General features: G+C 35.2%; 1 protein-coding gene across 1 annotated transcript in view; it reads left to right on the top strand.

Annotated features, from left to right (window-relative positions):
- Positions 1 to 25,639, top strand: part of CNGB3 (cyclic nucleotide gated channel subunit beta 3) — a 154,187-nt gene that overhangs the window by 71,957 nt on the left and 56,591 nt on the right. The window contains exons 7-13 of the mRNA XM_059392911.1: positions 3,636 to 3,686; positions 6,477 to 6,563; positions 8,712 to 8,776; positions 9,576 to 9,698; positions 17,596 to 17,737; positions 22,174 to 22,333; positions 23,757 to 23,854. Of these exons, the coding sequence (XP_059248894.1) occupies positions 3,636 to 3,686; positions 6,477 to 6,563; positions 8,712 to 8,776; positions 9,576 to 9,698; positions 17,596 to 17,737; positions 22,174 to 22,333; positions 23,757 to 23,854 (726 nt within the window). The remainder of the gene's footprint in view (positions 1 to 3,635; positions 3,687 to 6,476; positions 6,564 to 8,711; positions 8,777 to 9,575; positions 9,699 to 17,595; positions 17,738 to 22,173; positions 22,334 to 23,756; positions 23,855 to 25,639) is intronic.

The following is a 25,639-nucleotide window of genomic DNA, read 5'->3' as shown; positions in this document are numbered from 1 at the left end:
TTGCAATATCCTTCTTCTGAAAACGGTACTACACAAATAGAAGAATTTTGTATCAAAGACCAACAAAAGAGACTCTTATCTGTAATTTCCTTCATAGACAGCAGAAATAAAGCTGAAAATGATAATGAGGATTAGAGATATGAGAATCATACCCACAACACTGCTAAACCTACCCATCACGATTCATGGAAATGCTCAGTGCTGCCTAGTGACAATGTCAATCAGACCTGATGTTGTAGTCAACCATTTTTGGCACTTAGTCTTCTCAGTTACTGTTTAGAAATTGACCTGAAGAAAATTAACCACTTCCTTCTCTGTGCTCTGTACATTTTATTCATACTTCTATTATTTAATTGTTAAATAACAATGAGGCTAATTATGATGTAGTAGAAACAAACAGACCAGGGTCAAATTCTGCCTCTGCAATTTACTAATAACATTACTTGAAGAAAACAAATGTAACCTTTCATTAAGTACTATCTTTTCATCCATAAAATGGGAATTATAGTGCTCACCTCATAAACCTATTATGAAGATTAAATAAGACAATGTGTAGACCTAGGCCAGAATCTGGAATCTAGAAAATGTACAGTAAGTTGTTAAATGAATCAAATGAATGAATATCCATACATTTAACTTCCCATAATGTCTCTGATTTGTATCTATAGTTCTCTTTCTTTCCTGATAGTAACTTTCTTGAGTGTAAGGACAGTATCCAATTCATTTCCCTCTCTATCTTAGGAACTCAGAGAGTATATTCAAGAAATGTTTGAAGGGGAGGATAAATGGCAATTTTGGTTCAAGGATCTTCTCTCCTTGAATAATTATTTAACCTGCATTATAGTTGTTTCAGATGATGTTATTATTTTTGAAACACATCCATTTGTTCTACATGAAATTATGGCATTTCTATGAATTATTTATCAGAAGGTATAAATATAATAGTACCTGTGTAAAGCTTCTTCAAAAACTATCTTTTGGAGGAAGATTTAGGTGCAGTCAGCATATCCTTTCTAAAGTAAGCCTCTCCTGAAGAAATGTTGTTTGCATAATGATAAGGTAAAAAGAGAAAGAGAATTAAATGGGTAACATTGTTTAAGTAAGTGCCTAATTGTTACCAGTAAACATACTGGTCGTCATAAAACTAACAACCCCAAATTTAACGATGCCAAATTTATTTAGTGCTCCAAAGAAGAGATATTTTAGAATCACTAGATCTCATTTTTATCTAATCAAAAAAGTTTTCATTTCATTTACATTTATTCAATCATAGATTCATAGACAAGCCTGAAATTAAAGGGATAAAAGTGCTAAAAACATTCTTCCAGGGTTGGAGGAGAGGGCGGTATTTTAACTTTGTAGCACTTGAAATGTTTCTGTCAGTCCCAGATAAGCTTTGAACTGATTTTACTGAGCTAACTGGTTTTACTCAAGCTTGGTACATGATTCAACTTAAACTTCTATCTTTGTCTACCATGGTTCAGTAAGCCATTGAGTTTCACAGTAAAAATCATTAGAAGAGCATGTCTTATATCTCTACTAGTATATTTCTGTAAGATTTAGTATATATGTATGGGTAAAAATTACAATCAAAATAGGGTGTGGGGAGAGGAATTAGGGAGCTGGCTAATCAGTAGTTAATACTGCTCAGCAGAAGTTTAAAACTTCTGAACTTGGATAGTCTGGATGGTAATTATTAAAAGACACTACTTCCAGGCATCCAGTTTCTAATACTTTGGCCAACTCATTAATAGGACAAAGACTGTTCCTCCCTACCTATAACCAAAATCTAAGAAGCAAATCCAATATTAGCATTAATTCTTTTAGGTCTGAATGGTAACAAATGCCTCTTAATCTATCACCTATCACATATTTATTGGGCACCTACTACGTGTTAGACATTGCTTGCATTAGAAACTGGAAAAACAAGACAAAGATAAGGACCTCACCCTCAAGTAATTCAGCACATGAAAGACAGACAAAAGAAAAATGGTTGGGTTTGTAATGGGAGTCATGACAATGATAAGCCCTAAGGGTTATGAGGCACACAGAAAACCATGTGAAGGAGAGGACACCTGGTCCAGATCTTAATGAATGAACTTCAGTTATCTGCACACCTCCACCCCCACTAAAAGGGAACAAAACATATGTTCTAAGCTCTGAAAACAGCATAGGAAAGTCATGAAAGTGAGAAACTCTGATGCTGAATAAAGTGGATGTGGGATGCTGTAGGAGGCGAGTGAGACAGAGAAAGTAGAGCCTTTGTAGACCATGAAAGGGAGCTTGTATTTTTTTTTAAAGTCATGTGGAATCAGAGGATTTCACATAAATGTTGATTGTTAAGTAATCTGATTGAGCATGATCATCTAGCTACCATTATAGAATGGACCAAGGGGAACAAATCTTAGGGCAAAAAGACCCATGCCAAAAGGATAGAATGGACATGAGGAAATTGTACTATATGCTGGATAATTGAATATAATAATAAAAAATAATAATAATAAAATTGTGGGAAGGAGAATCAGTAGAATTGTTGCTGGATGGGTGAGGGGACCTGAGGGAGAATGTGTGGGCTGGGATGACTGACCAGGATAGATGAGGATGCTCATAGGATTACCCAAGAACAGGAAGGGTTGGAGGTGGGAAGATAGTTAGGCTAGTGGGGAGTGGAGAATGATGATGAATTCACGTTTGGTGTAAATTCAATCTGATATAAGCAGCACTGCTAAGTGAAGATAAAAGGCAGTTGCTTGTCCAGGTCAACAGCTCCAGATTAGGTGGCAGTAGATACTTGTAACCATATAAGTGGATGAAATTTTCTAGGAAGCAAGTATAAAAAGGAAGAGAAGAGAGCTGAGTCCTGGGGAATGTTGACATTTAAATGGCTATCCCTAGCATCAAAAAAAAAAGACACCAAAAAGTTAGAACTGAAGAATTAAACCAAAAATGGCGTTTCAGAGTCTTTAGAAAGAAAGAGGTTCAGGAACAAATATCCCACCAAATATCAAATGCTTTAAAAAGTTTTATTTCTCTTTTTGTTCCTTTATCTATTCATCTATTCAATAAGTATTTATTGGTTTCCTAATATATTCTAGCCACTAGCTATGTACAGTTGCTAAACAAAGTCAACCCCATCCTGAGATAGATTACCAAATAATGGAATAAACTGATTTTAAATAAATGAGCCAAGAAATACATGTGTGATTTCAAAAGACGGTGAATGCCATAAAAGAATGCTAAGTACTATGGAGGATTTCTTGGGCATGATCATGAGGAAGATGTTAGTGCCTGACTTCTTATTGACAGTCTTAATGGAATAAGAGAAATGAGCAAAGGTCAAATTGCCACTAATTTGCCATGGGTTGAGGAATAAATATGGTGGAAAGATGCAGAATAAAGCAATGCAGACAACTTTCTTAAGAAGCTTGAGTATGACAAACAATAGATCAATAACAAAAAGGAAACAAATGACAAGGGAGATTTTATTCTATTTAAAGAGATGAGAGATAGAGCATATTTATTGGCTGAAGTTATAGGAACCAGTTGAGAGAAATAAGTATACATATTTATTAAAGTGAGAAAATAATTGATGAAACTGAGTATAATTAATATAAAATATAAATATAAAATTTCAGGTGGATTCAAATGAGTTAAAGAGACACTACAGGAGTTCTACAAAGTTTCAGGTAGGTGACTTACTGTTTCAGAGTTGTTCAAATAATCCATTACCATTTTGATTTTAAGTCCCATTTATAAATTTCTTTTTTAAAAAATGTCCTTCATAGCCTTTGTAACAAAGTTTATACAGATGAAGTTCTAGGCAAAGGCAAGCCTAAAGTTTTTGCTTCTCAATAATTACATGATAGACTTCCATGAATGTGCAAGTGTGAAATTTAACATTCGGATCTTTATCAACCACAAAATGGTAGCGGTCACATTTAAATTCTGATGAATACGTCAGTAAAGGAGTATGGAGTATACTTTGTCTTGTCCATACAGAATGCTATCCTCCAATTCATGTACCATGATGATGCAAAAGTCTATCTAATTTTTTCTAGTCTTATTTCTTTCTTGTTCATATAAACAAAATTTAAAAAAGAAGAAGCAATTATGTCAATAACATGAAACCTTTCTTTCCTCAAATAACAGTATAATTGTATGGTTTTTTCACTCATTTTATTTATACCCAAGTACTTTGTTATTTTTTATTTGTTCCTCCAAACTATGAGAAACAGACAAAGGTTTAGGAGTTATCCAAAGTTACCCAATATGTATAAGTAAACTGCAACCTCCCATTTCAAGAAAAACACTTTTGTGGCCTCAGATTTTGTATAACAATACACAGCTGGGGTTAGGTGCCAAATTGTCCCCATTGGTGATCTGTGGTGATTAAAATCTCTTTAAATTTGTTTTTATCTGCACCTAATTTTCTTTGTAAAAAAAATTGCCACATACTCAGACATATTCATAATCTACACTACTTTGATGAACTCCACAAGAGGATGACTATTCTTAAATGTCACAAAACTTATTACAAGTTCTTAATCATTTTCTTGAATTTGAATAAGTGAAAATTAACTCATATATTTAATTTGGATGTATAAATGTAAAATTTTACATTTAATTGTGGTCAATCCTTTTGAATTCCCTTAAAACATCCTGCTTCTCTAGAGCATTGTATTAGAGCTATTTTTGTGTTTCATTATTCCACTATTAGATTGTGTAGACAGAAACATTTTACTCATTTCAACCTCAACATGTTTTGCAAAGTGCCTTGTACAAAGTTCAGTATTGGTCAGTTCTTACTCAATTCAACTTTCTAAAATTCTATGAGAAATAAATCATCTTTAACAAGTTACATATTAATGTGTTAATATCAAACATGAGTAATGACTGCATAGATAATTCCAGTGGGCATTTGAGCAATTGGATACACAACAAGTAAAAAGACCACAATTCTGACACATTAGTTCTAATAAATTTCTTTCAAAATTTTTAAAAATATTGTTATGATTTGAGCCAGAAAACATGGGTACTGCCGTAGCTCTAGACAAGTCAACAGTTCAATGCTCCTGCTTTCTTGCTTATAAGACATTATTTTAGTAACTGCTTTGTATACCTCTTAACTTGTTACAAACTCAATATCTGTAAGGTAAAATTAATGAGGTTTCAGGATATGATGTAATTTATAAACCAATATTTTCAGTAAGGATTTTTTTTATAATAGCCAATGCGGTTAATTCAAACTGAAAGTTTTATTTCTTTTCAATAGCATGAAGCTATTGCAAAATTCTGATATGTAATTAATTACCTCAACCTTCCCTTTTAATATGTATGGACTTACAGAAAGCTCTTAGCTGTTCGTATATGTCTTAAATACATTAAATGCTTTTAAAATGTACTCTTTCAAAACCATGGTTTCAAATCCAAGTAAAAATGAACGAAAATGAATAAATCAATGAAAATGAATTATTATCTTACATAGAAGAATTTCTTACTGTCATCACTACAATCAAGAGGTGATGTTGCCTTTTCACAACTACCCAGGTAACAGAAAACCAGAGTAAAAGTTTAAAGTTTAAATGACAAAGTTTAAAATGCTTTTTTAGTTATAATAGTACTTTCAAAAGCTTCTTCTCTTGGAGTTACTGATTAATTGTAAATGGGACTGACCTTCCCTCTGTCTTACGTTGCACACTACCAAATAGGTAGATTTCATAGCAGTTTATTGTTAGCAGAATCATCCCAACTGGAGAACAATAGAAAGAACTGAGGCATCTGGATGAACCACCAACAATATAATCAGCCCTGAATACAGGAGAAGGCTGAAACATAAAATATATACAACTGCAGGGTGCCTGGGTGGCTCCGTGGGTTATGCACTTAAATCTGCCTTCCATTTGGTCATGATCCTGGGGTCCTGTGATCCAGCCCCACATCGAGCTGCCTGCTCAGCTGGGAACCTGCTTCTCCCTCTCCCTCTACCTGCCACTAGCCCTACTTGTGTGCATTGTCTCTGTCTTTTGTCAAATCAATAAATAAAATATTTAAAATATATATATACAATTGTAGTTAATATGCAGTGATCTCAAATAATATCAAGAGTAGACTTGACTTTCAGCCCGAGTCCCATGTTTAAAACACCATTAAAATGTATTTTAACATTAGTAGCCATGCCATCTCTGAAGTGTGTGTGACACTCAACAAAAATTGCAGAAAATGCAGTGCCTAAAGAGAGCTCAGATGCATGAAGGTAGAAATGAAATACATTGGAAATAGTCTACAAAACAGTTTTCTTATTTTCATGGTACAAATATACCTTTCAGGGGCACCAGGCATATTACTGAAGGCAATTTTATATTAAACAAAAAATAATTCATGGTGACTGGTCAGCTTATATATACATTGATATAAATCAATCCATGTCTAAAAAAGCACATAAACACAATATGATTGTGAATGTGTTTTTCCAACAGCTGGATGTTGTATCAGTAATGCCATTTGATGTTTTCTACCTGTTCTTCGGGTTTAATCCAGTATTTAGGACAAATAGGATATTAAAGGTAAGATAACTATATTTAACTTTCTTTTATAGTAATGGAAATCTTGAAATGTTTTTAAATGTCTGAAAAGTATAATATTTTTAATTTTTCCCAAACTGTCCATTTTTCTGCCCTCATCAATACTATGAATTTTTTTAAAAAAGGCAAAACATCATTGTTTCTACTGATGGAAGTTGCTCTTGATTGTTTTATTCTATATCTCACAATAGGTATTTTTATAATCTATGATAGGAATGCCTTTATATTTCTAAATGCAACTATAATAAGAAAATGAGTCTTTCATAACCTTACATAATAATCTTTCATAATTGTATTCTTTCCCATTTGTCCTTTTTCAAAGGAATGCCTGGAACACAGGCAGTAAAACGAGAGATTAGGTTACTTCTAAGTTATCTTACTCATCTAAAATCCCATAATTCAAAAAAAAAAAAAAAGCTGCAAACACTTTTAGTAACAAAATTATTTACATATTTGGATACAACTCAAATATCCACCAAGAGAAAACTACTTAAACAAACTGCAGGACGTCTATATAATAGATGACTTTGTAACACAAGAAGTTAATAAATAAAAAGGACTGTTTTCTATTCATTTATACAGGAAGAACTCTAAGATAAATTGCTAATTAAACAAAGCTAGTTACAGATAGTTTATAGAACAATACTAATTTCCATATAACACAAACAGAAAAATATTCCATTTATTTGTATTTACATAAACAATGGAAAATTACCAAAAATGTTTAATAAAAATGGTTAACTGAGGTGGGGATGGGTGACAAGAGAGAAAATCAGAATGAATAGGGGCAGGAGTGGGAGCAAGTCTTTTTTTTTTTTTTTTTTTTTTTTTTGACAGAATGAGATCACAAGTAGGAAGAGAGGCAGGCAGAGAGAGAGAGAGGAGGAAGCAGGCTCCCCGCAGAGCAGAGACTCTGATGCGGGGCTCGATCCCAGGACCCTGGGATCATGACCTGAGCCAAAGGCAGAGGCTTTAACCCGCTGAGCTACCGAGCAGCCCCGGGAGCAAGTCTTTTAAAGGCATATATTTCCTGTTTTTGAATTATGTGAAGACATTACCTATTCAAAAAGATTCTAAGACGGAAACATTTTCTAACTCGTAGCTTCATCAGGCAGCTCAAATGAGGAGAGTGAGGAGGTAAAATTTCACGTAAATCTTTAACAATAGCAACAATAGCATATATCCAAAGACAACCTTCATAAAAGGAACACCAAAGATTTTATAAAATTTTGGTGGTTATCTCTCTCACACATTGGGAAGACACAACACAACCTGGGGACACAGTGAAACCTGACAACAGCAAAAATAGCAGCAACCAAAAAGAAGCAGCAAATGCTCTTTGTTGGATATATACTTGGGGTTGCATACTTTGTTAAACTTAATATTCATAATTTTATTTATTCCTACAAACAAATTCATTTTAGAGATGAGGAAAATGAGGACAGGATGGAAAATGTGCATTTTATCACATATTTTTCTGACTCCAAATTCTTCACTGTAATCAGATTGGCAAATAAACCTCAAGCTGAAGGGGCTTTCCTTCCATGCCCAAGCCCTTAAGAGAAATAGCAACTCTGAATTAGATGCATATATACTCATTGTATCTTTTTGAACAATGTCAAAAACAGCTAACTAATACTAATATTACCAGACTTTAAGTTTTATTGAAATAAATACACATTAATGGAACTTGCTTAAAAATAAAACTAGTGTTGAGCAACAGGACTTAACACGTATTTATAACTTCAATGGATTATATTATACTTTTCCTATTTTGTTTATGTCTTGAGTGTAGTACGATTTTAATTATTGTAAAATAGGGCTCTACTAGATGCTTTAAAAAGAAAAAGGGAAGAAATGTTTTTAGGCTTGCTTTTCAATAAGCATTACAAACAAGACTATAACTAGAGAGTCAAAATAAAATACAGCAAGAAACCCTGGGAGATTGGCAGCGTTCTAAAAGGTAGGGGCCAAAGGAAAATACAACTAAACAGACCCGAGTTTGTTTGTTTTAGAGACTTATGAATGGAATTATTTTCAGTAACAAAGTTTATTTTACATAGTTTTATTTAAATAGATGTATTTAAAACTAACACACTTTTGGATTTCTTTTGTTTGTTTTCTACATAGTACACTTCATTTTTTGAGTTTAATCATCACCTAGAGTCTATAATGGACAAAGCATATATCTACAGGTAAAGTAAACTCAGTATACTTCTGGGGGTGGCAGAGAAAGTAATGGTGCAATAGTTTAGCCAGAATTTGAGAAGAATATGATCTCCCTGCCAAAGAAAACAGAAATTAATAAATAAAATTAATTAATTAATTGAAATAAATAAAAATAAATTTTAAAAATTCTGCAATTGCAGAATTTGGGCTATATAAAATAAAGGGTTATGTTCTAAAACAGACTTGAATATTTTGAAATGAGATAAAAGCATGAAAATCCTATTAGATTTTAGAAGAATACAGAACTAAAAATAGAATGTATTACCTGTTCCAGTCAGAACAAGTACAGATAAGCGTGCTCCTTCACAAGTTGACTTTGCATCTCATGACAATTCATTCTAATCTGAATTTCATTCATTTGCTCTCCTGAAGTTCACTTGCACAGAGACTTCTAGTCACTATTAATGGTAGCATAAAGTCCCATGAGCTTTTCAGAGATACCCAGTTAAATCAGTCTAGCGTATTTTATGAGACTCAAAGTGGAGAGGTGACCCCTGAGGCATGTCTTTCAGGGGGTTGATTCATACCATCTGTGAAAAGAGAGGAAGTTTTTTTTTTTTTTACGCTCTGTCAGTCTCAGTCAAGACACTGCAGTTAGAAAACATGCAATGGCACCATCATTTTATACTGTACTAATGAGAGTTAACAGTTCACAAATTTAAAGCAAGGAGATTCCATGGAGACTTTAAGGAAAAGAAAATGTTAAAATAGGCTGTATTCCAGGAACAACATGAGCCCTTACTTTGCATTTATTCTCCTTGGCAGAGTCATTCGAACAACTGGATACTTGCTGTTTACTCTGCACATTAATGCCTGTATTTATTACTGGGCTTCTGACTATGAAGGAATTGGAACTACTAATTGGGTGTATAATGGTGAAGGAAATAAGTAAGTTTTAATTTGAAGGAAATAATTTTATGGATTTTTCTTTTCTATTTCAGTGTATGTGTTTTCCTAAACCAGTGTTTTTGGGAAACTATAAATCACAACCCATTAATGGTTGTGAAAAGTTTTTAGATCAATTTACTTTTAAGTAAAAAGTAAATTGAGTAAAAAGTTTTTAGATCAATTTACTTTTTTTTTTTTTTTTTAAAGATTTTATTTATTTGTCAGAGAGAGGGAAAGAGAGCGAGCACAGGCAGACAGAATGGCAGGCAGAGGCAGAGGGAGAAGCAGGCTCCCTGCTGAGCAAGGAGCCCGATGTGGGACTCGATCCCAGGACGCTGGGATCATGACCTGAGCCGAAGGTAGCTGCTTAACCAACTGAGCCACCCAGGCGTCCCTAGATCAATTTACTTTTAAGTGAAAGAGAGTAAAGTAGAAGAGAATAGAATAGAAATTATCAGTCTGTCATACCTAATAGATGTGTGTGTGTATGTTTGTGCGTGTGTGTATCCTGGATTGACCTGAGAAATGCATGGATTATGCATACCTGGATTATGATCAAAAAAGTTTGAAAGCCTCCGCTTTAGACAACTGAGGGGTAAGGTACCTTTTTTTTTTTTTTTTTTTTTTTAAAGATTTTATTTATCTATTTGACAGACAGATTACAAGTAGGCAGAGAGGCAGGCAGAGAGAGAGGAGGAAGCAGGCAGGCTCCCCATGGAGCTGAGAGCCCAATACGGGGCTTGATCTCAGGACCCTGGGATCATGACCTGAGCTGAAGGCAGAGGCTTTAAACCACTGAGCCACCCAGGCGCCCTGGTAAGGTAACTTTTAACAACTTCAATGCTGATTGTTAGTAATGAACAATGTTAATTTTTTGGAGGGCAGGTGCAGTAGCTAATTAGTTTACCACTGAAGGGTTTTATGGGTTTATGAGTCAGCTTATAACCACTAACTCAATTAAACACTTACAGAGTAACAAGGATCATAAATTAAACTTGACAATTAGATATGCAAGTATCACAGGAATAAAAGAAATTATTTGAAAATCTTAGGGCAGTAGAATTATGATTCAATAGTAACAGCTGGGTTATTTAATAGTGAGATTTCCTTTTGGTAGATACAGGGGTCTGGCATAAAATTAACTCTCCTAAATTTATGCTCCAATGAAATGACATTGAGCATATTATAAGGCAATGTCCTTAATGGAAAAGGGCAGGTCCCAGCATAACTTTGAAGAGCAACTCACAGCAGCCTTGGGAAGGAAAGCAATTATAGGATAGAGCAAAGAGAGTGAAAATACCTCACAAAATTACACACTACCTAGAGTGAGCGGGATATGTGTAAGGGATTATAACAATAGTCTTTGAACTTTTAATCAGAACTGATTTTAGAAATTTGAAGTCAGAAGACCCACTGATTAGGAAAACGTACACATATATGTACACACAGAATAACTATCCCTGGAAAGTTTATAATCAAATATATTAGTAATTCCATTTAGAATATGTAGTTTTTAAAGATTTTATTTATTTATTTATTTCTCAGAGAGAGAGAGAGGCAGAGGCAAGCAGAGGGAGAAGCAAGCTCCCTGCTGAGCAAGAAGCCCAATGTGGGACTTGATCCTAGCACCCTGGGATCGTGATGTGAGCTGAAGGCAGACGCTTAATCAACTGAGCATTTTTATATATTTTTTAAAAATATTTTATTTATTTGACAGAGAGAGATGATTAGTAGACAAAGAGGCAGGCAGAGAGAGAGGGGGAAGCAGGCTCCCTGCTGAGCAGAGACCACCCCCTACCCCATGCGGGGCTTGATCCCAGGACCCTGTGATCATGGAGCCAAAAGTAAACGCTTAACCCACTGAGCCACCCCAGGCGCCCCCTTAACCTGATTTTTTTTTAATTTATTTTTTATTTTCAACATAACAGTATTCATTATTTTTGCACCACACCCAGTGCTCCATGCAATCCGTGTCCTCTATAATACCCACCACCTGGTACCCCAACCTCCCACCCCCCGCCCCTTCAAAACCCTCAGATTGTTTTTCAGAGTCCATAGTCTCTCATGGTTCACCTCCCCTTCCAATTTCCCCCAACTCCCTTCTCCTCTCTAACCCCCCATGTCCTCCATGCTATTTGTTATGCTCCACAAATAAGTAAAACCATATGATAATTGACTCTCTCTGCTTGACTTATTTCACTCAGCATAGCCGTCAGGGAGATTCAAATTAAAACTGCATTGAGATACCACCTTACACCAGTTAGAATGGCCAAAATTAACAAGACAGGAAACAACATGTGTTGGAGAGGATGTGGAGAAAGGGGAACCCTCTTACACTGTTGGTGGGAATGCAAGTTGATGCAGCCTCTTTGGAGAACAATGTGGGGATTCCTCAAGAAATTAAAAATAGAACTTCCCTATGATCCTGCCATTGCACTCCTGGGTATTTATCCCAAAGATACAGATGTAGTGAAAAGAAGGGCCATCTGTACCCCAATGTTTATAGCAGCAATGGCCACGGTCGCCAAACTGTGGAAAGAACCAAGATGCCCTTCAACGGATGCATGGATAAGGAAGATGTGGTCCATATACACTATGGAGTATTATGCCTCCATCAGAAAGGACAAATACCCAACTTTTGTAGCAACATGGACGGGACTGGAAGAGATTTTTATATATTTTTAAGATAATTTTCTTTTGACAGTTATTAATATACTTACTATTCCTCAAAGTTTTTAGACACCACCTTCTATTACTATTCTATTACTACTTCTATTACCCTTCTATTACTTCATATTACTGTGACCTCATAAGCCCAATGCATTTTTTACTTAGCTTTTGTGATGATGTCTGATGACATATAAAGTGAAAGTTGCTTATAAGGTCACTGGACTTACATACTTTGCCCTCATTAGAATTAGGCAGCAAATTGTCGGTCATAAGAAAAGTATTGTGAACATTTAAAAAAAGAGTCAAATTTAATATCATTCCATTAATCCTCACCACAATAACATACCTATTCATTTTAATAGAAGTCAAAGAGTCATTTCATTTATATTGAACAGGCATCCTTCATTCAACTGCAAAAGTTGATAAAGAAGAAGAGGGTTTAGCTCAAAAGAAAAACATATGTAGTTAAGGTTATTTTGTACCCCAAAATATCCCAAGAATAACTTTGTTCTTTGTCCATATGTACCACAGTTTACTTATTTATGGGCCTAAATTTCCCCGTGTCCAGAAATGTCTTAACCAAAAAAAAAAAATAAAAAAAGAGTTTAAAAATAAACAAAAAAAAGTTAAAAAAAAAAAAACAAGCAAAGCTGTCGTGGGGATCATGGCTTTAGACAGAGTGATGAAGGAATCAAAATTACTATGCCTTATGCTGGGGAAATTTAGGAAGACTTACCTCCCTTCGTTCTACGCATGAAAAAAATGAGACCAAGGTAGATGAAGGTATTTTTTCACAGTTTCCTATACTTCAGGTCAGACACTAGCAAAAGGAAAGGAAAGGAAAGGAAAGGGAAGGGAAGGGTATGGGGGAGGGGAGGGGAGGGAGGGAAGGGAAGGATAAATAATACACTTAATATTTGTACTTTTATTGTATTTTCAAAATTTAAAAATAACTCTATTCTTTGAAAGGGAAGGGGAAAAAAGGGAAAGGAAGGGAAAAGAAAGAAAAAGGGAGGGAGGGAAGAAGAAAAGAAAGAAAAGTCTTTACACTAGACACTATACACCCTTTGGATGTAACAAAACACCAGAACAGCAATGAGTTCAGTGGACCAGAAAGGAGATGAAAGCCATCTGGCAGCACAACAGGGAAGAGTCTGCAAGTGGATTCCACAGATGTGCTCACAGATGCAGCCTTCCTGTGTTCTACTTCAGTAAGTCTAGGTGTGCATAACCATTCACTTATTCTTTCATATCATTCAACAAATATTATTAAACTCTTATTATGCTAAGTCCATAAATACTTTTGTGGAACTTACCTTCTAGTGAGACCATTCTCCCTCATACCCAGTACATCCAGTGATAAATTTATAGAAATGTGGGACTAAGGTGGATAGCAGTAGTTTAGAAGGTCCACTCACAAAGTATTAAATTAGATACTTTTAAAAGTTACATGTTCCACTGTACACCCACCACAAAGGCTAAAAATTAAAAAGACTGAAAATGTCAAGTGTGAGGGTAAGAACAAGAAACAACTGAAATGCTCATATATTGTTGGAGAGAAGAATGCAAAGTAACAACCATTTTAGGAAAAGATCTGACAGTTTCTTTTACAATTAAACATACAACTTACATGTTGTATGTAAGCAATAAATCTCTAGATTCTACCCCTGAAACTAATGTTATGCTGAATGTTAACTAACTAGAATTCAAATAAAAACTTGAAAAAAATATACCTTACAAACAAAAATTCAAGCCTAAATATTTACTCAAGAAAAATTAAAATGTGTCCATTATAAACTTATATAAGTACATTGAAGAATGTTTATTCATAACAACCAAGAACTTAAGACAGCCTAGGTGTTCATACATAGGAGAATAAACAAACTGTGCTATATTCGTGCAATGGATTCTACTCAGCAATGAAAAAGCAAAAACTGTTTTTACATACAACATGAATAAATTTCAAAATCATTATTCTGAGTGAAATACATCTTGCAGAAAAGTGTACATATGGTATGATTTCATTTATGTGGAATTCTAAAACAGGCAAAACTCATCTCTGGTCGAAAACATTAGAAGAGTGGTGGCCTCCGGGAAAAGAATGACAGAACTTTCTAGAGATAAGGAAATGTTCTCTATCTAGATAAGTGTTTGGGCTACACAGAAATATATATTTGTCAAAATTCATCAAATAATGTACTCAATATTTGTGCTTTTATTGTATTTTCAAAATTTAAAAATAACTCTATACAAATATTGAACCGTGGTTAATATATTTGTTCTGAAGCACTGTATTTAGAAGGAAGTGCTTACTGTCTACAAATCACTTTGAAATGCATCCAAAAAATAAGATGGAAAAGAAAAGAAAATGGATTGCTGAATGGAAAATTGGAGGGATATGTGACAAAGTAGGTAGAGTAAGATGTTTATAGTAGAATCTAGGTGTTCACTATAAAAGGTGGGAGTTCACTATAGAATTCTTTCAACTCTTTTCTTTGAAAGAGCTTATAAAAAATGTTGGAGGGGGGTTTCATGTCATGTTTGTTTCCCAGAAGAATTTCTATTTTCACACTAAATGTTTTTTATGGTTTTATGTCAAATTCTGCCTTACTGCTCTAACTTGGAACTGTATGTACACAGCCTATTAGATACTTCATGTATTAAATCAGCCAGATAGAATCTCCTTGAAAAGATCTATCTTCCTGCCATGTTAATATTAGAGGTGGACACACTTGACTAATTAAGCTAATCCTAGAAAAATCAATAAGGTGCCATCTAATTAAATTACAAATCTTACCTCTGGTTGTGCATGTCTGAGTATACGAGACATGACTGAGAAAAGATCCAAAAATAAACCTCAAAGCATTAGGGCAGAAAACTTCCAATTAACATAGCAGAATATTTTGTACACAAAAAAATAATAGTTCAAGGCTAACACTTCAGATTCAAAAAATCAATGTCTCTATTTCACATTTGATTCTTTTCTAACATCCATAAATAAGAAAGTGAAAGTAATTCATATTTATTCCTGCTAAGACTGTAGTCACTTTGAAGGGGACAGTAATCTCAACATTTGTAATGGAGTTGGCCATGTAGAGAGAGAATCTAGACCCTGTCCCACTCTTGGGTAGTATTGGGTTCAATATATTTCCTTAATTTAAAGAGACCCACAAGTCCTAGGCCTGTGACCAAACAAAATCAGTAATAGGAAATTATAAATTGAAATTTTAAAAATTAAAATGCAATCTATAAAATTAATTCCATACTTCTTCAAGGTGGTTCTCTTTGACATCCAGTTCACTGTAATGTTAGCAAGTCCAAAGAAATCTGCTAGAAAAAATTAGAGTGGTAATATTTTTATTCTCTTGGCACAGTGGTTTCAAATCTTCCCAAAGAGTTAATTATTTTTGTTACTACATCTGCCAGGTTTAAAAAAAAAAAAAAGAAAGAAAGAAAGAAAGAAAGAAACTCATGTCCTTCAAAAGGTATTGAATTTCAAAATAAGTGATTTCTTTCTAGACCTGCTTTTGAATATTGACTTTAACTGCAGTTTGATTCTATGCAAACCTCCAACTCCCTACTGTTTAAAAATCTGAAAACTATAAACTTTTTTACAAGAAAAAGACCACCCTCGTTCAAAGACTAATACACAATTACTTGAAGTGCAAATATTTACGTGGCACACGTAATAAAAGAAATAAAAGCCAGACTAGGATCAGAATTCTGTAAAAAATACTGCTTTTCTGTGTCTACCCTAGAAACTAGAACTGCTAGTTGGAATCCACAAAATCCAGTGCCTCCTCCATATATTATATGGAGATGTGTATATATAGCAAACTTTTCTTCAAAGATTTGGTGGGAATAGCTGATTCCGTCCATGTTATCAGAGCTATATGAAATATATCAAGTACTGTACTAATGCACAAAAATTATAATAAATGTACAATGAGGTTGTAATACTAACTTTCATTCCTACCTTACTACAGACTCTATGAAACCCTTAGCCAAATGTAGCTAAGTCAATCTTATAAGTTCTGTCCTAATCTTTAACATATTCTTTTCTGCTGCCTTGATTTCTAATTCTCTTCCTATCTGGGCTATATTGATCCCAGTTTCTCCACTTGCAATTGTTTAAGTACAGAATATTAATCAAGTATATTGTTATTATACCTGATTTTCTTCAATACTAAATTTCTAGATGAATTACATATTACACCTAAGAAAAATTTCCCTTTCAATATTGAGGTCAGTATGCCTCTATCTCTGTGATGGTTATAAATTCAATAATTTAATAAGTATGGGTAGAAAAGAGAGAGGAGGAATATATCTGCTCTATTTTCTATCAGTAAAAACAAGTGTATCTAAATTATAAAGGCTCTCCAATCTTTATAAATATCCTTGAGCTCATAAATCACTAGTGTGGTAGTTTAAAGATGCCCTCAAATTCTTTGCTGCTCCTCTCATTGTAAGGATTCTGTAAAAAGTACTACTGTCCTTTCCCTCAACTCTGTAACAAAAGATTAAGATATTATGGAACTTCTAAATTATAAGAAAACTTATAGCTACTGAGCTGCTAGAGCCACCATGTAAGAAGCCCAGCTACCCTGAGACTGCCATGTTATGAGGAAGTTCAAGCTAGTTGTACTGAGAGGCTGCTTGAAAAGAGGATAGCCAGACAGACCCATCCATCCTAAGCTCAGAAATGGCTCATAAATGTGAGAGAAGAAAACACCTAGGGCATTCCAAACAGACATAATGTGTAGAACAGAGGAACCCAGTCAACAGTTAGAATCAAGGCCCCAGGCATTTGGCCTCAATAAGTCTGCCCAACTATCTCTAGTCATTAAAGTCACCCCAGCTGAGGGTCTACTCATCATGGAGCATTAGTGAACCATCTCTATTGGGTTTTCCACAAATATCCAACCCACAAATTTATAAGTCCTAATAAAATAGTTGTTTCATAACAGTAAATTTTGGTGTGATTTTTTTGCAGCAAGGGATAAGCAGAACAACTAGTTAACACCCTCCATTGGGACTAATTATTTAGCCATTTCATAATATTTATCAAGAAGTTGTTAATAACATGGTATTTGCTAATGTTTCCTATAGAAAGAAAACCATGATTAGGAGGAAATGTGTTATAACTTAGTAGTGATCTATACTCCCAAGCATAGTGGTCTTTTAATGTAATAATAAAAAGCAAAATATATATGTTTTCTTTTCACAGGTATCTGAGGTGTTATTACTGGGCTGTTCGAACTTTAATTACCATTGGGGGCCTTCCAGAACCACAAACATCATTTGAAATAGCTTTTCAACTGTTTAATTTTTTTTCTGGAGTTTTTGTGTTCTCCAGCTTAATTGGTCAGGTAAATAGAGATGTGAATCCCTAGATACATAATGGTACAATTTTTGAAAATCTAATAAGTCTTTATAATTTTACAAAAGAAAAATCAAAATCCATCTAGTGCTTTCTTTATTTTTACTAATGTTTATCTATTTTAATGAATTGGAGGAAGATGTGAATGAGCCAACACTGCCTTTCAATTTTTAAACTGTTTTATCTCTCAGAAGACCTATCCACAGTGAATGTCATGTTAGACTCAGAGAAAATCAAGTTTCTAGATTGACTTCTTGGAATTTCCTGAAAAACTTTAAAATCTCCCTTCTTTAATTAAACTTCAAGTATTGTCATACAGTCCCTAGATTAAAATCAACTTGAGAGGTTACTTAAACCGGAGGCTACTAAATGCCATCTAAATATATTTAATTAATAAGCCATTGGCTCACAAATGCTTACTATTACATCTCTTTGTCCTTATTCTCAAGGAATCACAGTCTGGTAAGAAAGTAAAACAATTGCAAAGAACTATTGCAAGACAGTTGACATTTGCAAGGCATAGAGTCCAATATCTTTGTGGACTCCCAGATTTACAAGAAATAAAAACCTGAGAGCATAGCATTCTTAGAAGGTATAATTCCTTAGGAGGTACTTCATATACAATATGTTTGAGAACAAAAAAGTCATGTTGAGATTCATATCCGGGTAAAGAGTTAGGCAAAATCACAAAATGACTATCATCACTAGATACATCATTAGTTCTTACCACACTCACTGTGGTATGAAAAAGTCCCGTGCTTTAACAAAATTTAGCAATAAAAACTATTTTTATAACATTTGAGGCTGACCACAATAGTCAAAACTCAACTCCTACACCCAAGAATATCAGGGTCTGCTATCCATGGTAAGTACAAAAAGAAAGTTTGAAATCTCTGTATTAGTTCAGAATAGGGAAGTTTCCCAGAAGAATGTATTTGCAACATCTTAAAAAAAAAAACCAGATAGGATCCAGTAGTTATAGACAGGTAGTCCAATCAATCAGAAACAGTGTGAAAGATGGCAATGATAAAATACAAGCATGTTTGAGGAAATAGAGTACAGAATGACCAGAGAGAATGATGCTTATAAGTAGGTTAGAGATGTACCTAAGGACAAAATATTTTAAGGGCTCCAAATATTAAAGATACTGAACTTTATCTTAGCAGAAATGGGAAGTTAGCCAATGAGACATTTTGAACAAAGGAGTGATTCAGGAAGATTAATCAAAATATAATATGAACTGAAAGATATGATACTGTTTTTAAAAATAGGTTTAATTCCAGACTGTTGGGTGGGTTTTTTTGGGCAACCATCTTGGGGGAAGCTCATTATGGGAGTCAGATAAATGATGTGAAATAAAGAAATTACATTTTTATTGCAAAAAAAGAAAGTGGGTTTTATTATGGGGTGCATGGGTAGCTCAGATGGTTGAGCGTCCAACTTTTGATTTTGGTTGGGATCATGATCTCAAGGTCCTGATCTCAGGGTCATGGGATCAAGCTCCACACTGGGGCTGGAGATTCTCTCTCTCTTTTTCTCCCTCAGACCATCCCCACCTCTCTCTCTCTCTCTCTCTCTCTTTCTTTCTCTCTTTCTCTCTCAGGCACAAATAAATAAATCTTTAAAAAATAAAGTATGTTTTATTATTATTTATGTATGTTGAGGCCAACAAATCAGGAGACAACTGACCTTGAAAAGATAGTTTGTTATACAAACAGACCCAAAAAAGAAAGGTCACAATATGCCAAAGGGCCACGTGGGGAAGCACCAGGGAAGGAACAGGTGAAGCAGGGTAAGCAGATTTAGGATTGGCTAGTTTGGAGAATTTTCACAGGTTCTAGGGAGTAGAGGCTCTGTCTGGTTGGCTGGTACTTGGCTGTGGGGTAATTAGGTGGATCAAGTGAATAGTAGCCTGGAATATGAGAGTCCAATAAAGAAGACTCTTGGGAGTATAGCCTCCCATTGGTTACTTTGTCTATGAAAGGTGCACTCCCAGTGAAGTTGTTTGCTGTCTCTAGGAATTAGCTAACTCTGGGAGAGTTAGTACTAGATATCAAAGCATCAAAATACAGAAAATTTTAAAATATGGTTAAAAAGATAAATAGGGATATGGGCAACTCAAGGCTGAACATGGTAACAGAGTGGAGAGAGAGATTGTAAAGGAAACTCTAGAAAATATTTAGGTTTGGGAAAAACACATAAGCAGCAAAAAACTGTAAGTATAAAATATCATCTTAATGGCTTAATCATTACATTGACAATGATTGGAAATGGAAAGATGGCTTAGAGAGAAATGCAATTAATTTGAACATAAATAACAGAAATCTTAATATTCCATAGTTTTTCATAAAATCTGTGTGAGGTAGTCATATCCCCTGCTGTCTTACTTTTATACATGAAGCAACTCCAGTTTAAAGAGATTAAAAGGCATCCCTAATTACTACATGTAATTCACAGTTGTAATGATAAAGCCATATAATATTGTTTGTAATAGTAAAATTTTAACATGTATTTAGCACTTACTATGTCCAAGGCAATGTCTATAAAATTAAAAAATTGTATCTTGCTCCTATTAAATTTTCTTGCTACTTTGAATATGGTCTTTGGACTAAGGGCAGAAGAGCCACTTGGAAAATTTAGATTTCAGACCTCACCCCAGAACTAGGAAGTCAGAATCTGCAATTTAACAAGATCTTCAGGTGATTTATATACATATGAAAGCTTGAAAAATGTTGCTTTACACACCACACCACATCTTCCTCTACATTGAATTTGAGGTTCTGACAGGAACAGAAAGAAATATCAAGCCACTGAAAATGTAGTACTAGAGTCTCCCCCCACTACCACAAAAAAGAGTGAGAAAGGAGATACAGATTTGTGTCTTAAGCTCTCATAGTAAATACAAGATGCTGAGGAAAACAGTTAAAAACCAAAAGGGACTGGGACACAATCTCCATATATTCAGAATTCCCACATATAACCACACCAAGTACTACACCCTGAACCTAATGATGACATTTTAACTACAGTATTCTATTCTCTGATACAACTCATAGAGACTAACATTTTCTCCTCCTAATCTGGAACACATCATGGAACGCATGTCTTCTTACCAATGCTACCAAAACCCAACGCTGCTGAAGGATAGTGCATAAACCATTCAGATTACTGTCACTATAATTCCTGTGTCCTCAACGTTGATCAATAATGCTCTTAATTATCCTTGGCTTCCAATTTAAAACTCTATATAATCTCCAAACCCAGCCACTAATACTCTAATTCTCATGGCCTTTTGTGACTTGGTAATGTGTCCCATCTGTCAAGAATGGCTTGTAACAAGGAGGTCTAGTAACTGAGGTTGTGAAGGGTATTTAGAATAGCGCCAAGAATTAAGTCAGGAACTGAAATAGATGTATCCAGTTGGACTCTCTGCATAGCTCCTCAGCAGATACTTTTGATAAGAAGAAAAATCCATTTGACTCTAAAAATATAAACTGATGAAGGCACCAAAATAAAAGAGCCATTTGAAGTAGACCTCAAAAGAATGAGTAGTTTTTCGACAAGCAGAAAAGGCTCAGCTCCTAGAATGAACAAGCAAAGTCTCAAGAATGTAAAAGTGAGACCCTGGTTTTCCTCCGTATTATAAACCCATAGTCAAAGCAAATTTACAACCACTTGCTTCCCTCTATGTGAGAGGAAGAGTCAAGCTATATATCTTTTTTGTGCTGAGACCTTAAAGATCAGCTTTTAACCTAGAGTGGGTTTTTATGGCTGAGTTATAAACATCCAAGAACTAAAACCTGACAGTTCCTTAAGTATTGTCACAGCAGTAGATGATGCTTCAGTAATTTCAGCACATTTCAACTTCTGCTGAATACTGTGCCTTAAGCATGATGAGATTTGATTTTATCTGTCTAAACAACACAAAGGGAAGTACAGAGGTTGCAATTTCATGATGAATTGAGTCCATAAAGCCAGGCACACTGGATAATCTATGAAGGATGCTTTCAAAGTGAGACTCACAAAAATGGACTAGACATTGTAACAAGAAATTGCTCAACTTTCTTTGTGTATACCTTGAATAAGCACAAACTGTATAATTTTTAAAATACCAACTAGCATCTTTGAAGTAATATACAGGTTTTCAAAGAAGATTGGGTGCAGTCACATGCATTATGTGACTGAATCTTCATGAAAACTTCACATGGTAAGTAAGACAGGTCCTATTGTTGTCCTTATGGGGTCAGAGGGAGGATATGATTTGCCCATTGTTTTATATAAATTAAGATTCAATATTAGCGTGTTAAAAATCAAGTAGTGCATTGGAGTGGGATGTATCTCATAAAAACTCATAATTCAACTGGGCTTTTAGTAACTCTTGCAGTTCCTCTGCCAGGTGTGAAATGACCGTATTTGTGGTTTTAGATGCAAGATGTAATTGGGGCAGCTACAGCCAATCAGAACTACTTCCGAATCAGCATGGATCAGACTATTTCCTACATGAACACTTACTCCATTCCTAAGACTGTGCAGAATCGAGTTCGGACTTGGTACGAATATACATGGGACTCTCAAAGAATGCTAGGTAAGCAAGGCCAATTAAATCCCCGTATAGCATGTCCCTGTAATGCAAGTTCTCTAAGTTAGAAGCAGGAAGTAATTGGATTTGAGCAAAAGACTGGAAAACAACTAAATGATCTTTAGAGTATTAGTTTAATACCATGAGATTTTCTTTCACATATCCAAACATAACTTACCAGTTATGCCAATGCTGAAAAAGCTATTCCTGAGGATGTGTTAAGTGAGGAAGAACAGCAAAAGAAGCACTAACAGGTTCCTTCCTTCTCTCTAACTGTAGATACTGCTCCAACTCCTTGATTTAGGAGGAAACTAAATACAAACAGTCCTTGGAAACAAGGAGTTATAGAAAGGATATTCATATTTAGAATCAATATTGGAATCAAAATAAGGATATATCAATTCTTTTTTTTTCTAAATGGTTGTAAGGAAACATCAAAAATAATCAATTCTCAGAAATTTGTACCATACTAGAGACTAAGAGTGGACAGATTTGTTTATGGAACATTTTATCAGCCTGAAGGTCCATCATTAAATTCACATACAGAAAAATCATTAATGTATTTGCATTCTTCATTGAGTTAATAAGAAAGTAAATAACAATAATTTGAATTTACTCAGCAAATTTCTTTTTTTTATTGAATTTTTTAAAGATTTTATTTATTTGACAAAGAGAGACACAGTGAGAGAGGGAACACAAGCAAGGGGAAGTGGGAGAGAGAGAAACAGGTTTCCCACTGAGCAAGGAGCCTGACGTGGGACTCAATACCAGGACCCTGGGATCACGACCCAAGCTGAAGGCAGACACCTAACGACTAAGCTACCCAGGCACCCCAGCACAGTTCCTTTTAGATTTCATTCCCAGCTGAGCCATCTACCAGTTATGCATAATTTAACAAGTCACTTACAATCTCTCTGAATCTCGGTTCTTTTTTGTTTGTTTATTTTTTCTGCAAAGCAGGAATGAGAACACTTACCCTTACGGTTGTCACAAGGGTCAAAGAAGATAGTGACCGAGCTCAGTGAGCTTTCAAATGGCCCATGGTACTCATTATAACTTGCCATCCTCAGGATGTTAGAGCTGGAATTTACAGAATCAAGACAAAAACAAGATCCTTTTTCCATTAGGTTGCTCACGAGCCATGTCCAATAATCACTAAACTTTACATCTTAAGTTTCAGTAACCACAATGTCCTAAAACTATTCAGAGCTATTATGTCATCAATACTTAAAATACTTCTTTTCTCCATGAAAGTGATAGTGTGATTGTGATACATATGTATGTCCAATAGAAGTAATAAAAGTATAGAATTTGATGTAGCTATTTATAAAAAGAGTTGGCACTTTATTTCCTTAATTTTTAAAATTTCTCTGATACTTACGTGATTTTTTATTAATTGTTCTGCTTGTGGGTTTCTGTGTTTGTAAAGATGAGTCTGATCTGCTCTGCACCCTGCCTCTCACCATGCAGTTAGCCCTCACCGTGGATGTGAACCTCAGCATCATCAGCAAAGTCGAGTTGTTCAAGGCGAGTGCTTTTACGATGAATACGAAAACACCGTATCAATTTTTCCATAAAGTCAAAGCTCTTGCTTATATGGCATTTATTATTTTTATTGCCTTATGTTTTAACAAAATCAACAGTCTATAATTTATGTGGAGTTAGATTCAAATAATCTGTGTGTCTGTCTTCAACAGATGACTTATTCTTTAGAAACCACTCTCTCCTAATTGGTGTCAGAAAAGAGTTCTTCAGGCTGTTCTTGAAATAATTTAAATACAATTAAACTCTGTCTTTGCTACTATGCATGCCATTTCCCATTTATGAATGTACCTTGACAATGCGTGACAAACCCCAAATTAGCTCTGGATTGGCCTGACGTTCAGAGAATTGTGCCTAACCATGTCTTCTATTACTAATGTTTTGGATTTAGAGTTTTTAGATGGCCAAATTCAAATTGAGAGGCTTTTTAAAATATTTTATTTATTTATTTATTTGACAGAGAGAGAGATCATAAGTAGGCAAAGAGGCAGGCAGAGAGAGAGGGAAAGAGGGGGAAGCAGGCTCCCCACTGAGCAGAGAGCCAGATGCAGAGCTCTGTTCCAGAACCCTGAGATCATGACCGGAGCTGAAGGCAGAGGCTTAACCCAATGAGCCACCCAGGTGCCCCTAGAGACTTTTTTTTTTTTTTTGGTAGAAAAAAGTGCATGACAGAAATTTTTACTTTTGGATGTTTTTTTTTTTACCATCCTCACCTCTTCTTATTGCATTGTACTGCATATAAGCGTTTCTCATTAACATTTAATTCTGCCGGTAATGTTCACTGATTCATCTATTCAATTATCTGTTCATTCTGTTCATTCAATGGCATTTATTAAGTTCCTACTATGTTTCAGGCATCATTTTAGCCACTGGGAATACAACAGTTGAAAACAAATACTTGCACGCATAGAGCTTAAATCCCAAAAGAGGGGAATTAAAAAATAAATATGAAACATGTTTGGGGCGCCTGGGTGGCTCAGTGGGTTAAGCCGCTGCCTTCGGCTCAGGTCATGATCTCAGGCTCCTGGGATCGAGTCCCGCATCGGGCTCTCTGCTCGGCAGGGAGCCTGCTTCCCTCTCTTTCTCTCTCTGCCTGCCTCTCCATCTACTTGTGATTTCTCTCTTTCAAATAAATAAATAAAATCTTTAAAAAAAAAAAAAAAAGAAACATGTTTGGAGGTGATAATTCTATGAACAAAATTGAACAGGCTAAGGAAGATGAGAATGGTACCGGTCAAAAAAGGCTGCTCTCATGAAATGCAACTGAGTAAGCAAAAGACTGCAAGAGGCAAGGAAGCGAGGCGTGCAGATACTGGGGAAGGGAAGGAAGAGATGGACAGAAGGACAATATTACAGGAAGACAGACAAAATGAGGCCCTGAGTCAGGAGCATCCTAAAGAAGCCAGAATAGCTGAAGCAAAGGTAGAGTGATAGGAAGCAAAATAGTCAGAAGACAGTAAAAGAAAGGGAGTCTGGGGCATCAAAGTGGCTCAGTGAGTTGAGCTTCCAATTCTTGATTTCAGCTCAGGTCTTAATCACAGGGTGTTGGGATCAAGACCTATGTCAGGCTCTATGCTTAACATGAAGTCTGCTTGCTCCTCTCCTTCCCCGCCTGTCCCTACTCCTGCTCACACACATGCTTGTGTGTGCTCGCTCTCTCTCTCTCTCTCTCATATAAATTGGAAGGAAGGAAGGAAGGAAGGAAAAGAAAGATAGGAAGGAAGGAAGGAAGGAAGGAAGGAAGGAAGGAAGGAAGGAAGGAAGAAAGAG

This window comes from Mustela nigripes, chromosome 3 (genome assembly GCF_022355385.1).
Source record: "Mustela nigripes isolate SB6536 chromosome 3, MUSNIG.SB6536, whole genome shotgun sequence".
Taxonomy (NCBI): Eukaryota; Metazoa; Chordata; class Mammalia; order Carnivora; family Mustelidae; genus Mustela; species Mustela nigripes.
The sequence above is the reverse complement of the archived record's forward strand: the minus strand, read 5'-3'. Positions and strand labels throughout refer to the sequence as shown.